This window comes from Moschus berezovskii, chromosome 12 (assembly GCF_049115385.1).
Source record: "Moschus berezovskii isolate FMDL1 chromosome 12, NW_MosBer_1.0, whole genome shotgun sequence".
NCBI lineage: Eukaryota > Metazoa > Chordata > Mammalia > Artiodactyla > Moschidae > Moschus > Moschus berezovskii.
Genome location: NC_142471.1, coordinates 56715534 through 56730353, shown reverse-complemented (window position 1 = coordinate 56730353; position 14820 = coordinate 56715534). Strand labels below are relative to the sequence as shown.

At 42.2% G+C, this 14820-nt stretch overlaps 1 protein-coding gene across 1 annotated transcript in view; it reads left to right on the top strand.

Moving 5' to 3' along the window:
- The window catches only part of LIPA (lipase A, lysosomal acid type), a 39561-nt gene extending 26687 nt beyond the window's left edge, over window positions 1–12874 (top strand). Inside the window, exons 6-10 of the mRNA XM_055425129.2 lie at window positions 1140–1276; window positions 3342–3488; window positions 4350–4421; window positions 10471–10542; window positions 11404–12874. Coding sequence (XP_055281104.2) covers window positions 1140–1276; window positions 3342–3488; window positions 4350–4421; window positions 10471–10542; window positions 11404–11637 — 662 coding nt within the window. The 3' untranslated portion in view covers window positions 11638–12874. The remainder of the gene's footprint in view (window positions 1–1139; window positions 1277–3341; window positions 3489–4349; window positions 4422–10470; window positions 10543–11403) is intronic.
- Window positions 12875–14820: the final 1946 nt, after the last annotated feature.

Here is a 14820-nt window from a genome sequence, read left to right as displayed (position 1 = left end):
TGTATATCTAGGTTGAAAATTGAAACAGTTCAGTTCAGTTCAGTCGCTCAGTCGTGTCCGACTCTTTGCGACCCCATGAATCACAGCACACCAGGCCTCCCTGTCCATCACCAACTCCCGGAGTTCACTCAAACTCATGTCCATCGAGTCGGTGATGCCATCCAGCCATCTCATTCTCTGTCGTCCCCGTCTCCTCTCACCCCCAATCCCTCCCAGCAACAAGCACTTAACAAATACTTGATTTACTGATTTAACCAAACTCAGTGTGTGCACACATAGGTGTTCTGTGTGTGCATGTGTGCTCAATCATCTCCAAATGTTGGCAACCCCATGGGACTGTAAGCCCTCCAGGCTCCTCTGACCGTGGAATTTTCCAGGCTAGAATACTGGAATCGGAATGTAGCCATTCAGTTCTTCAGGGGATCTTCCCAACCCAGGAATCGAACTTGTGTCTCTTGAGTCTCTTGCATTGGCAGGCAGATTCTTTACCACTGTGCCACCTGGGAAGCTACATAGGCATTCAGAGGTCCTCATTTCTCGAATTTTGCTTCCTGGCATCGCTTGCATAGATATTCAACAAGGACCTACTGTATAGCACAGGGGACTATGCTCAGTATCTAGTGAAAGTGAAAGTCACTCAGTCGTGTCCAACTCTTTGTGACCCCGTGGACTATACAGTCCATGGTGTCAAATCCAGGTGTCCTGCATTGCGGGTGGATTCTTTACCAGCTGAACCACCAAGGAAGCGCAAGAATACTGGAGTGGGCAGCCTATCCCTTCTCCAGCAGATCTTCCCGACCCAGGAGTTGAACTGGGGTCTCCTGCATTTCAGGCTGATTCTTTACCAGCTGAGCTACCAGGGAAGCCTAGTGTGGGGGATCTGAGTTTGGTCCTTGAGTTGGGAGGATCCCCGGAGAAGGGATCAGCTGCCCACTCCAGTATTCTGGCCTGGAGAATTCCATGGACTGTATAGTCCATGAGGTCGCAAAGAGTCAGACACAACTGAACCTGAACGATTTTCACTATTGTTTGCATGGTTCTCAAGTTGCCACTAGAGGGCGACATGCACACCCACCCTTGCCTTTGCAGAGGGAAGTCCTGGAAGATGGAATTCTGTTCTTTTCTTTTTGTTCTCACAGGTTTTATAGCGTTTTCACGGATCCCTGAGCTGGCCAAAAAGATTAAAATGTTTTTTGCCCTGGCTCCTGTGGCTTCAACTGAGTTCATGACTAGTCCTCTAGTTAAATTAGCACGAATTCCAGATCGTGTCCTCAAGGTATTTGGACCCACCCCACCCCCACTTCCTTCCTTCACAGATTTCCCTTGGTGCTGAAGAATTGACCTTTAGTGGAAGAATGTGTGCCTTCCTCCCCTACCAATGAAGTAGTGGGTTTCCTTCTTTCCACAATTTTTCTTCCCTGTTTCACCCCTACTTCCAGATCCTGGGGAGCCAGGGAAGGTATCCTTAACTCTACACTGGAGCCTTCTGTTCTCATGGCTGACACATCAGTGCAGCACCCCAGCTGCCAAGAAAGAGAGCACGAGGAAGGCCAGGAGAAAGGCAGCCTAAACCTCCTTGAAGTTGCCTTTATTCCATAGAATGGGCCTGTGCATAGAGGAGTAGGCAGTAGATGGGAAACAGGAGCTTCCACGTGCCTGACCTTGGCCACACTGATGGTGATCTAAAGACACAGTTACTATTATATTTTATTATATGACCCCTAAGCACAGGCCGATAACTTCATCAGAGATCAATGTGTGAAGCCCCCAGGCTGTACTCAAGGAGGCAATAATTTTTATGAGAAGTTGAGAACCAGCTGAGGCCAGATGCACTATCTATATTCTGGACTTGATACATTTATGCACACACATTTGAAACTCCATACAGGAATATATACTTAATGTATACGTATCTCTTGACCATTTAAGAAATATGTTCACAGGACATGCAGAACCTTCTCTGACCTCAGAATCCAGATTCTCTGTACCAGTGGTCAGACAGGCAGATAAGATATGGGCCGCTCCAACTAGATTTATTTTAAATACCTTGGATAATAGAAGCTTCAGTTTTCATTATAAACAATTAGAGGTTACAAACAAAGTCCCTTCAACTACCAAGGCTTCTCCTAGTACCTTCCTCATGGTGCTCAGTTTGGGGTCTTTTTCTATGGACCTTGTGGGTGAGTTTACATATCTGTATAGGTCCAGAGAGAAGCATGTTTTTTTTTAACGTAGACTGAGTACCTTGATAAATAGTACCCTATTTCCAAATATGTCATATAGTGAGATAAAGGGAATGTCTTTTGGGGAGGGGACACAATTCAACCCATAAAACTGCCTTTGTAAGCATTTGAATTTTTCATTCTGCTTATCCTTCTGGATAGGCATTAGCAAAAGTGTAAATTATAAGGAGATAATTTGAGTTCACTATAAGGAAGATCTTTTTCCTGTTTCATGTTATGTACATATGTGAAGATCTGCCTGGAAGGCATGGTGATTACCCCAGAAATACTTGAGCACAGGTCCAGGGGCCATTGATCAGGCCTGGTGTACACAAGGAGTCAGCAAACATTTTCTGTAAATATTTTTTGTTTTATGGGTCATATCATTGCCATTGCAACCACCGAACTCTGCCATTATCATGTGAAGACAGCAAGAGACAGTATGTAAAGAGATAAGCTCAGCTGTGTTCTAATAAAGCTTTATAAAAACAGCATGCTGACAGAGGAGGCATGGGGCTTTATTGCTTAATGGGTACAGAGTTTTAGTCTGAGACGCTGAAAGAGTTCTGAAGACCGATAGATAGTGGTGATGGTCACACAATGATGTGAATGTACTGATGCTGAACTGAACACTGAAAAATGGTTCAAATGGTAAATTTTATATCAAGTATTAAAAAGCCCCAAAAAGGAGTGGGCAGGATTTGGCGCACTGGCCAGTAGAATTGGATTAGACATATGTGTTCTAAGGAGACACATTGCTGACCAGTTACAGTTTCAGTTCTTTCTCAGAAGTCACTCACCATCTATCAACATCAGATGAAACCTTTTGGAGATGGCCCTGGAATGAGGGATCATACAGGCCCTTTCCCACTGTTAAAGCCTTCTGTAGACCTATTAGATTTGCTGCCTTCATTTTTGCATTTGAGACTTTAACATCTGTAACCTCTGCTGTTGCCTTAGTAAGCATATCACACAGGTATCCTGGTTTGAATGACTACCGGTTGCCCTTTCTCATTTGAGTCCCTCTGTGGAGATTGGTGGTGTGTGTCTGCTTGTGAGGCGGGACATGGAGGCCAGTACATCATAATGAAATGCTGAGAGAGTCTTTTTATTTTATAGGACTTATTTGGGATCAAAGAATTTTTTCCACAGAATTCATTTTTGAAGTGGCTGAGTACACATGTTTGCACTCATGTCATTCTGAAGGAGCTTTGCGGAAATATCTTTTTTGTTCTGTGTGGATTTAATGAAAGAAATTTGAATATGGTATGTATGTTTACAATAACACTTGCTTTAAACTTTCAGTGATTTTATCTGTGAATATGTGTCTTTGTGTTGGAGGATATGGGAGAGGCAGGAGTGACCTCAGTAGAGCTCTTAAGAATCTCATTTCAAAGGCATAAGAATCCACCTTGGCAGGTGCCTGAAACACCATCTGTGGCTAGCCTCCTGCCAGCGCTTGTCAGTTTCCTGCATTGTACCTGTGTGAAAACTATGCAGTGAGGAGATTGGTCATCATTTAAATTCTGATATTTATATTTTTTAAAGAATTTTTTCTTTTAAATAATAGACACATTTAGGTATGTTTAAAGTTTAGAGTGTCCACTGATACACAAACACCCATTTATATACATTTATTTATTTATTTTACAAACTGTAAACCCTTGGCCAGCAATGTGCTGATGTATTGTAATTACAAATTACATTTGTAATTTATTGTGTTATAGTTTGAAAATAAGTTTTAAAATTCTGAAGTGAAGGCTCTAGGAAATTTTTAAGGGATGTTGATTTTTCTTGTTTCTGATGAATAAAAAGCAGGGTGTGATTGTCATAGAAAACTTTGGAAATTCAGAAAAACATGCAGAGGAAAATAGAAATGACCAGTAATCTCAGCTGGTAAGCCCCACAGTTACTATTTTGCTGTACTTCCTTTGTGTGTGTGTGGTTATACATATTTTTATAGGATGTATTAATATTTGTGGTCAAAGAATTTTTTCCTGCTCTCAATCTCATGTATTTGAGGTTATGGCTCTATAGTTTGTAATGCTTCCCAGTGTAAACTATGTTTATTATCAATGCCTCCTTCATGCTATTTTCATTCTTTATTGCTGCATATTTATTTTGCAGTCTAGAGTGGCTGTGTATGCAACACACAATCCTGCTGGAACTTCTGTGCAAAACATGATACACTGGATCCAGGTAAGCATTTCAGGGGCACAGTGGGAGGTTGTAGAAAATCAGCGTTGGAAGGTTTTTTGCATTCCGAGAAACAGAAAGTCTGCTCACACATCTGGGCTGCCTTCCTCCCAGTGCCCTGGGCTCTTGTCACTGTGTCAATGTTGTCTGCGTTATCCTTCTTTGGGCAGACTGCATTACGTGCAGATTCACGAAACAGCTATTGAGGGCTTCCCTGGTGGCTCAGTGGTAAAGAATCTGCCTGCTGTTTCAGGAGACACAGGTTCGATCCCTGAGTCAGGAAGATCCCCTTGAGGAGGGCATGGCAACCCACTCCAGTATTCTTGCCTGGAGGATCCCCATGGACAGATAAGCCTGGTGGGCTGCAGTCCACAGGGTCACAAAGAGTCGGACACGACTGAGCAGCTAAGCACACAGAGCATTTCAGCATTAACCCATGAACACAGTTTACCTGAAACATCAGTGGAGGAGCAGCTAAATCAATCATGGATATAAATGAGAATCACTTAGTTTTAATATAGAGTTTTGATTGTATGATCACATATCACAAAAACATGCATGTTTATTCTAGAAAACCTACCCTGGAGATGGGACAATTCATTCGGACTGGAAAGCCTAAACTTTTGTTTTTAGAAAACAACTTTATCGAGGTATAAGTGACATACAGTATTTAAAGTGTACAGTGTAGTCTGTTTTGCCATATACACCTGCAAATGTATCACCACAGTCAAGACAATAACATATCTATCACCCCCAGAGGCCCCTATTAACTCACACCCACTTTTGGAGCCTACTCAAACTCATGTCCATTGAGTTGGTGATGCCATCCAACCATCTCATCCTCTGTCATCCCCTTCTCCTCCTGCCTTCAATCTTTCCCAGCATCAGGGTCTTTTCCAATGAGTTAGGTCTTCGCATGAGGTGCTCAAAGTATTGGAGTTTCAGCTTGAGCATCAGTCCTTCCCATGAATATTCAGGGTTGATTTCCTTTAGGATGGACTGCTTTTGGTGCCGAGTGGTGAGAATTTAAATATTGTTTAAAAATTCTGCCCATCAGATTCTACTGTTCAACAGGATTTGGAACCCATTGCTTCAGGACATTACTAGCACGTTCATGTCCCAGAAGCCCTGGCTGTTGGGGATGCCATAGGTCACCTCCCCCTGGGCTTGTCCCTACGAACCAGGCAGGATGGGGTGTGAGGCTTTTAGCGCCATGGTGACTGTGAGGCCCAGTGCTAAGCATCATTGACTCAGTGTCAGAATCTGGCTTAGAAGAGAGGCATCTGCAAGGCCGGGAGCTTGTGACAGGCAGAAGAGCACACACTTACCTCTGAAGTAATGTCCTGCAACCTTCGAAAGTCCACAAATGTTCACTGCTAAGTGTCCATTCAGGCCCCTGGTTTTCTCCTCAACCACATCTCTGTTTAGTTGGTGGTTTTCTCTGTATACCCTGCCATCAACATATGCTGATCTGCTTGAGCATTTTTACCCTCAACTCTAATGGACATTTTTCAGGAAGGCCCAGCTTTTGTCATCTCAGAGGTCAGTGCTCCCTTATACAGAGGATGACTGAGCTGAGCTCAAAGCATATGCTGAGCTGTCCAGGCGCTGTTCCCGTGTGCCTCAGCACAGCACAGCCCTGGCTTCTCAGAGCCCCCGGGAGTGTGGTGGCCAAGGTTGTCAGATTCCCCCATTTCCCCCCCAGGTTGGCATTTCTTCATGCTGCACACCTCCCCTGTGTGCTGGGTTTGCCTGGAGCTCTTGGACTGGCTGTAAGGCAGGCTCCTGCTCTTGTCTAGCCCTTTTCTCAAACAGCTGGTGGGAGTCAGAGGCTACTGGCTGTGGATAAGAGCAGCGCTCTCAGGCCCAGGCGTGCCCGTGTGGTTTTAGGTCCTAACTGCACTGGAATGTGCCCCAAGAATCTTTCTGAAGTCCAGATTCCCTGCAGAAGGTGGCCCTGCCCTTTTGCTCTTCTGCTCCCTGTGTCATCCCTTTGTCAAGAAGATAGTTGCTTTTTTGGCCCTTAAAGGCCATTGTATTCATAGTACATTTTGAAATGAATCTTTAAGTAGTTAGCATTCCCTTCTCAATAGTTCTAAACATAGTTCTTTACTGGATTTTTAAATTTAGCTGAAAATCTTATCCTCTTGTATAAGCCTCATGTGTTTCAGATTTCTTCCAGAATCTGTAATCTCCTTGGTGGCTGTGCTCATAGCCCAGGTCCTTGCTCCTATTTGAAGAAGGCAGGTCCTAACATATCTTTTCAGTGCTGTTCAGAATTACTTGTGTGTATATTAGTGTGTATTAGTTGAAGAATCGTGTCTGACTCTTCGTGATCCAATGGGCTGTAGCCCACCAGGCTCCTCTGTCCATGGCATTATCCAGGCCAGAATACTGGAGTGGGTAGCCTTTCCCTTCTCCAAGGGATCTTTCTGACCCAGGGATTGAACCCAGGTCTCCTACATTGCAGGCAGATTCTTTACCATCTGAGCCACCCTGGAAGCCCTCAGAATTACTTAGGGCACTCTAAGATAACTTAGGTCTATCCAAGACTTGTTGGGAGTCAGAATTCCTGAGGGTATGGCCCTGGGATCTGCTTTGTAATAAGTACCTTGTAAGATCTGATGTTCTCTATTGTTTGAAACCTGCTGCTTAAGAAATATACATTAGTTAGGCTCTTCAAAACACTGTAAGAAACACTTAGTCATTTTTTATTACATATATATGTTCATTATGAAATTTTCAAAAATGTGTGAGTACAAAGAAGAAAATACATCACCTGTATGTCTACTACCAATGATAACTACTACTAGTATTTGAGTATTATAGGGGAGGTATAATTTTTCCTTTACCCTCTTAGGGTTTCTGACTGGGACTGCTGTGGGACAGAATAACAGGAGTAAAGCATATGGATTTTTTTCTGTGTTCATGGGAGCCCTCACAAGAAAAATGAAGACCCAAAGAAGTAACTCTGCCAAAGTGCTAACATACTAGGTTGAACAAAGAGTAGCAGTTGTGGAAAAGTAAACTATCTGAGGAGACTTACAGGATGTGGGAGTTATTTTTACAAGGCCTTGTATAGAGTCCCTCCTTGTGTAGCCTCCTCGCTTAGGCTTTGGTGTTGTGCGTGCTGCTTCCCCGATACAGGGAGGGCTTCTTTCATAGGCAAGTTTTGTTGGCTCCTTTTAGAAAGAAAAAGGAAGGTCAGCGTCCCCCTTGCATCTGCTGTTTTTCAAGTGCCTTTAACTCCAAATCATCGTTATGCCAAGCGGCATGTTGTGGGTTGGCATGTCCTGAACTCTCGCAGTGTAATCTTAAAATTTTTTGGTATAGTTGTTTCCATTACAAAAGAAGAATTAGGCTACGTGCACTTTTTAATTATTTTATTGAATTAAGTAGCATTGTATTTCTTAGGTATAGGCCAAGTTGCTGTATCAAAGACTCTAAAATACGGCATCTACATAGTTTTCTTCCTCAGAATCCAGTCCAGACATCAGTGGCCCGTGATTGTGGAGTCGGGGGAATGACTGCTCCAGGAAGCCCGGCAGGGACCCAGTGCCCCCTGCAGTGCAGCTCACCATCTCTGGGGCACTGGCCTCTTCCGTCTGGGTGAAACTGGGTCACGTTCATGGCAGTTTCAGCCCACAGGAAGGAAGCCTGTGAGGGATATCGTTCCTATTCTGGCATTTAGGTGCTTAGCAAACAAACCTAGAAATTTTATTACTGAGAGGAAGAAGGCAAGAATCGGTCCTGGGGGGACAAATAACAGTCTGTGCCATAGTCAGAAATGCTTTTCCTGGTCAATAACTGCACTTAGAAACCTTTGTAACTGAGAACAGCTTTTTGTTGCTTGAATTTATTATTATTTTTATTATTACAATGATAGTGTTTTTTGGGCAATAAAACATTCTAGGATAAGTATTCTTGAATTAGAGATCTGTCCTTATACCTTAGGGAGGTGAGTTTCTTAGGATATGGTCTTAGTAGACTTAATGATCAGAGGATAAGTATATCTTTAAGACTTATAGATATGTATGGTACTTTAGAAAGGTTGACCCTAAGTATAACCATAGTGCATGTTCAATTTTATTTTCTGACTTTTCTCCACTTAATATTGTTTATAAACAGTTTTCTCTATTTTATTATATATATTCACAACAGTGGCATACTGTGTGTATATTGTAATATGATATATTTAACTAAGTATCTGTCATTGAATGTTAGCTTATTAACAGATTTTCATTACTATAATATTCTTCACTTTTCCCATCTTCTGAAATGCCCTTTCAAGACATATGTGAGAAAGGGACAAACTGATGTCTGTCTCCAGGGGCAGAATAACTTGCATTCATATATTTTCACTGACAATTAGAGTTGGGGAACAGATGCACTAACAGGTGCTGTAAATTCATATCTTATTCTGCTTGTTAAATGTGTTTCAGTTATTAATATGTCATTTGTGATGACAAAAGCAGATGCTAAACATTTCCCCTGTAGTACCTCATCTCACATTGTTTTCTGTTGCATGAAACAGTAGAATTTTATGCAGTTGATAAGAACTAAAAACTTCTCCTGGGGTTTCCCTGGTGGCTCAGATGATGAAGAACCTGCCTGTAATACAGCAGACCCAGGTTCAATTCCTGGGTCAGGAAGATCCCCTGCAGAAGGGAATGGCTACCCACTCCAGTATTCTCATAAATCAAAAGCAGTTTGGCAAAAATGTCTAGATTTTTTCCATTTACTAGGCACCACCCTCTGGCCAAAACGTGAACAGTTTCCAATTCATTTAGTTTGCCCATTTTGAATTTGTTTCTCCACGTATTTTTAATTGGGGGGTATAGAGGAAGTATGAATTTGCATTATTTCAAAATTTATGAATAAGTGACTTTACTAATATTTTCATATCATGCTATTCAAAATAAGCATACATTTAAATTTCATATACAACATCATTTCACGGCTCCAGTATCCTCAAGTGGTTAGAAATGTTCTGATGTGCAGTACAGTTTGGTGATTATACTGGTACTGGTACTCAAGAAAAATATTAAATGAAATTATTATAATGTTAAGTAATATGACTAATCAAATGGAATGGATATAGGAAATATGATGGAGATTGTATATAATTATATATAAATATATTAACGTATATTAATATAAGTATATAGTGTTGATATTAGGCTATATATGTTTGCTAATACAATTAATATATTTACATACTAATATAAATATATTTACCCATATACTGCTAAGTCACTTCAGTCATGTCCGACTCTGTGCGACCCCATAGGTGGCAGTCCACCAGGCTCCACCATCCCTGGGATTCTCCAGGCAAGAACACTGGAGTGGGTTTCCATTGCCTTCTCTAATGCATGAAAGTGAAAAGTGAAAGTGAAGTTGCTCAGTGGTGTCCGACTCCCAGCGACCCTCTGGACTGCAGCCCACCAGGCTCTCCCGTCCATGGGACTTTCCAGGCAAGAGTACTGGAGTGGGGTGCCATTGCCTTCTCTGATTACCCATATAAATATACATTAATCATGTATAAATGTATATAAATCTATATATTATTTGTAATATATATTCCTTTCCCAAGTAAGATAGTTAACTCTTTAGAAAAGTTTAAGATTCAAATTTCAGTAAGAACATCATCATGAAGTTTATCCAGTGGATGCACTGTTAATCCAGTATCGTTTACAGCACATAGGTGTAGCTGCTTTATTGTGTCATGTAATAGCTACTTTCCGATCATACAGTGCGAAATTGAGTCATTTAGGAATGGAGAGAAAAATAATGTCATTTTATTTTAAATCAGTTTGGAAATGAAGAGTGAACCTGGGTTTCAATATAAACTTGGGAGTTGGTGATGGACAGGGAAGCCTGGCATGCTGCAGTCCATGGGGTCGCAGAGTCGGACACAGCTGAGCGACTGAGTGACTGAACTGAGCTAATAAATTCGGTATCTGGGGAGGTGGCTAACTCTTGCAACCTATGATGTTAAGTCAAATTTCTGTGTTAGATAACTCTGCCCCGCCCCCAATTATCTTCTGTCTAGGTTGTTAAATCACACAAGTTTCAAGCCTTTGACTGGGGAAGCAGTGCCAAGAATTATTTTCATTACAACCAGGTAAAGTCTTCAAAGTTTTTAGAATTTAAATGGGCCCTGAAAACTCATCAAAGAAGCCAGCCTGAGTTATGAGAATTCTGGCTGGGCTCAGGTGCTGGGGAAATGTCCAGGAGGGTTGACTAGGTAGCCTTTGTTTTCCCCTAGTCAATTCTAGAACAGCCTAAGCTTCCTGGTTCATTCTTTGGACATTGTCCTTTCTCTGGCTCTGTATGTGTAACTGTCTCATATGTCATGGATAGTGATCAGGAACAGATATTAGAGTCAGACAAATCTAGGACTGTTAGCTGGTGGCTGGTGGTGGTGGGGGTATTTGGCCAAATTACATTGCCTAGACCTTTTCTTCCATATACAAATAAATTGACCTTTCTTTGAATGCTAAGGAGTCTAAAATGTGAGGCCCTATGCTCATGTTTTTCTTACTTAATTCTCAGAATATCCGTGTGACATAGATGTCGTTATTATTATTAAAGCAGAAGAAACTGAGACTTAGAGAATTTCTGTGACTGTGTCATACCCCAGAGGGAGGAAAGGTTTGGGGTGTGACTCCAAAACCCCTTCCCAAGCACTTGGTTTGGTTTTGCAGCTTGGCATCAACCACCTGGGAGAATGATGCCTTCCTCCCAGGGATGTTACCAGCACAGGGTAACAATTTGATAGCCAGCAGTCATTATAGTATTCTTTTCTTCTGGGTTAGGCTTCTTTTTTGTTCTGGCAGTAGTAAGTTAAAAAGTAACCTGAGAGCAGTTTTCAAAATTTAGTCTTTTATTCTTGGATCAGATTTTTTAGTCAGTGTTTTCAGGGGATTGCATTTTTGTCAATTAAAACAACAGAGACAGAGCTTCCTGTGGGTTTTCATTACAGAGTTCCCCTCCCCTTTACAATGTGAAAGACATGCTGGTGCAGACTGCTGTCTGGAGCGGAGGTCGGGACTGGCTCGCAGACGACAAGGATGTCATGCTCTTACAGATGCAGATCTCCAACCTGGTGTACCACAAGCGCATTCCTGAGTGGGATCATCTTGACTTTATCTGGGGCTTAGATGCCCCGTGGAAACTCTATAATGAAATTATAAATCTAATGAGGAAGTACCAGTGAAGGCCAGACTGGAGACATTTACTGTCAAGTCGTGTTAAGTGTGTTTGCTTCATTTCTCTAAAATATTCGTATTCCTTTCCCAGGCCTTTTATATTTTTATAACCAAGGAAATTATGCTTTTGAAGATGCCTGATTCTCTCCAGTTAGGATCAGAAATGCTTTTGCTTTTTTCATTTAATCATGGCCAAATACAAAGTTGGTGCCTCAACCAGTCTTAAAAATGACACTGATTCATAAACGATCGTGACCATTCCATTTATCCTTACAATTTAGAATATACTATATTGCCTTTTTACTCTCAACACAGGACACATTGACACGTTAGAATTTTCAAGATGCCTTGTTCATCAGTAAATAATCTGACACAGACTTGAAAGAAGCTCAGTGTATAAGTACCCAGTTCTTACCTGCTTGCCTTAAAGGGCTGTCGGTCAAATGGCCTTGTATTTAGAGATCTAAGTGACACCTCCTCATGTTCTCATGTAGTAGGTACGAAATCAATTTCAGTGACACCTCAGCAGTGCCAGTTATAATGATCCTATGATGAATTTTATCAAGCCTAATTGTGAGAGCTGCTATTTAGCAAACATTTAAATTGCTCAGACTGAGGGAAGTAATTTTCTGGAGTCTTCAAAAATAAATTACATTCATAAAAAAAAAATACAGTCATCAACTTTATACTTTAACTTGACTGATAGAGTCAACCACTGATGTGTGAACTCTTCATTGTGTGGCAGGCCATAAATCCACTTGTTTCAGGAGGAAAGTCCTGTGAAGACACGATAGCACTATTTTTTCCTGAAATTGCAGTGTTCACTTCACTAGCTGCTGGAGCCTGGCGATGGCATGTGTAGAGCAGAAGCCCTGATGCCACTCAGGTGGAGTGCCCTGCTTCATTTTCACACAAAAGAAATGTGAACGTGAACATGGTTGTTTTCAGATTAAAGCTCAGGGATTGTTTTTTCTTTTGTATGTGTTCAGATTTTTAATACTCCTGATTTGCATCCCTATGTCCGGACACCCCCATTCCCCTGCTTTTCTTGCTGCCCTGTTTCCTTGCAGTGCTGTCAGATGAACGAACAGTGACAACTGCTCTGGTTTTCTGATAGAGTTATTTTGCAATAATAAACAATACTTGGTTAATCTGTGCAGACAACATAAGACTGCTTTATAACATTCAAGTGATCTTATTTAAACTTGTCAATAAAACTCGGCCTCCCAGGCCTGAAGCATTGTGTGCAGGTGTGAGTTCGCCTTTATTTAATAGTCATTCTGGACTTCCTTCTTGCAGCAGGACTGATGTTTTCTTTCTTGTCTTTCCCCCCGCTCCTCCGTACTCCTTGTAAACCTCATTGATACTGCCCATGAACCTTCGGTCCTCTCCCATAGGAAGGAGAGTGGTCTTAACCTAAGGAGTGGGGAGATGGTTTGGAAATCTTCAGGGTCTGCTGAGCGAGGCTGTGAGTGGAGACTAAACCCTGATTAACGCCGTCTGCAGGTAATGGCTGCAGACGGGACCCTAGATTCAAGCTCTGTCCATCAACCTCTCTCCTTAAACTAAGCAATCAAAGCTAGCAGAGGCAACGTCACAGGGCTCCCAAAACATAGATTTGGGGGTCTAATGTGATCTCTCCCACTACTCTGTGAGCTTTAAGATCTATCTTACTCACCTTTGTATACCTAGAATCTAACACAAAGCCTGGAATATTAGTGAGTCAATAAATATATGTGGACTGACAGAATGTGTGAAAAATGGCAGACTTTGTCACTGAGCTGAATGAAATTAGATGCACAAGTAACTCCTGGGAGAGTCTGAAGTGGAATCTGATTTTTCATGGCAACTAAAGTAAAATTGCAGAAAGTGAAGAGGAACTCAAAAGCGTCTTGATGAAAGTGAAATAGGAGAGTGAAAAGGTTGGCTTGAAGCTCAACATTCAGAAAACAAAGATCATGGCATCTGGTCCCATCACTTCATGGGAAATAGATGGAAAAACAGTGGAAACAGTGTCAGACTGTTTTTTTGGGCTCCAAAATCACTGCAGATGCTGATTGCAGCCATGAAATTAAAAGACGCTTACTCCTTGGAAGGAAAGTTATGATCAACTTTGATAATATATTAAAAAGCAGAGACAAAAAAAAATAAAAAGCAGAGACATTCCTTTGCCAACAAAGGTCCGTCTAGTCAAGGCTATGGTTTTTCCCGTGGTCATGTATGGATGTGAGAGTTGGACTGTGAAGAAAGCTGATTGCCGAAGAATTGATGCTTTTGAACTGTGGTGTTGGAGAAGACTCTTGAGAGTCCCTTGTACCGCAAGGAGATCCAACCAGTCCATTCTAAGGGAGATCGATCCTGGGTGTTCATTGGAAGGACTGATGCTAAAGCTGAAACTGCAATACTTTGGCCACCTCATGCGACAAGTTGACTCACTGGAAAAGACTCTGATGCTGGGAAGGGTTGGGGGCGGGAGAAGAAGGGGACGACGGAGAATGAGATGGCTGGATGGCATCACCGACTCTGTGGACATGAGTTTGAGTGAACTCCGGGAGTTGGTGATGGACAGGGAGGCCTGGCGTGCTGTGATTCATGGGTCGCAGAGAGTCGGACACGACTGAGCGCCTGAACTGAACTGAAAGTAAAATTGTACAGAAAAGAGTAAAATTGTGCTAGATGTGGAGGATATATGACCCCAGGGGGATGACACTCTTCCTGCTGGTCTTATGTTCCCCTTAAGAAAGAACACTTCTTTCTCCTTTGACCAAGGCAAACTGGTTTGCCAACCAGGTACAAGATCCTTAAGTATAGGGCCAGAAATAGCATGACTGTTTTGTTGTTTCCCACCAGCAGTGAGAGAGAGCTGGCCAGAGAATGGCTTCTGGGTTTTAGGTGACTTGGTTTCCCTTCTTTGGTTTCTATCATAGAGTCGCCCTCAGATGCCCCAGTGAACTTGTGGGGAGTAAATCTGCCACTCCCCAGAAGACAGGAGTGAATGAACAGGGCCTGAGTTCTATAGAGTTCTTTATCGTTTTGCTCTTCACCTCCTTGCCAAAGTTTTCTTTGGGGATTTTTCATCAGTACATGGGCCAAGCCAGAGGTGGAGATGTTGCATGGTGGTTCTTACTACAGCTGAGTTACACCAGGGTCGCTAACCCCCCAGGCCACAGACCAGTACCACCTATGGCCTG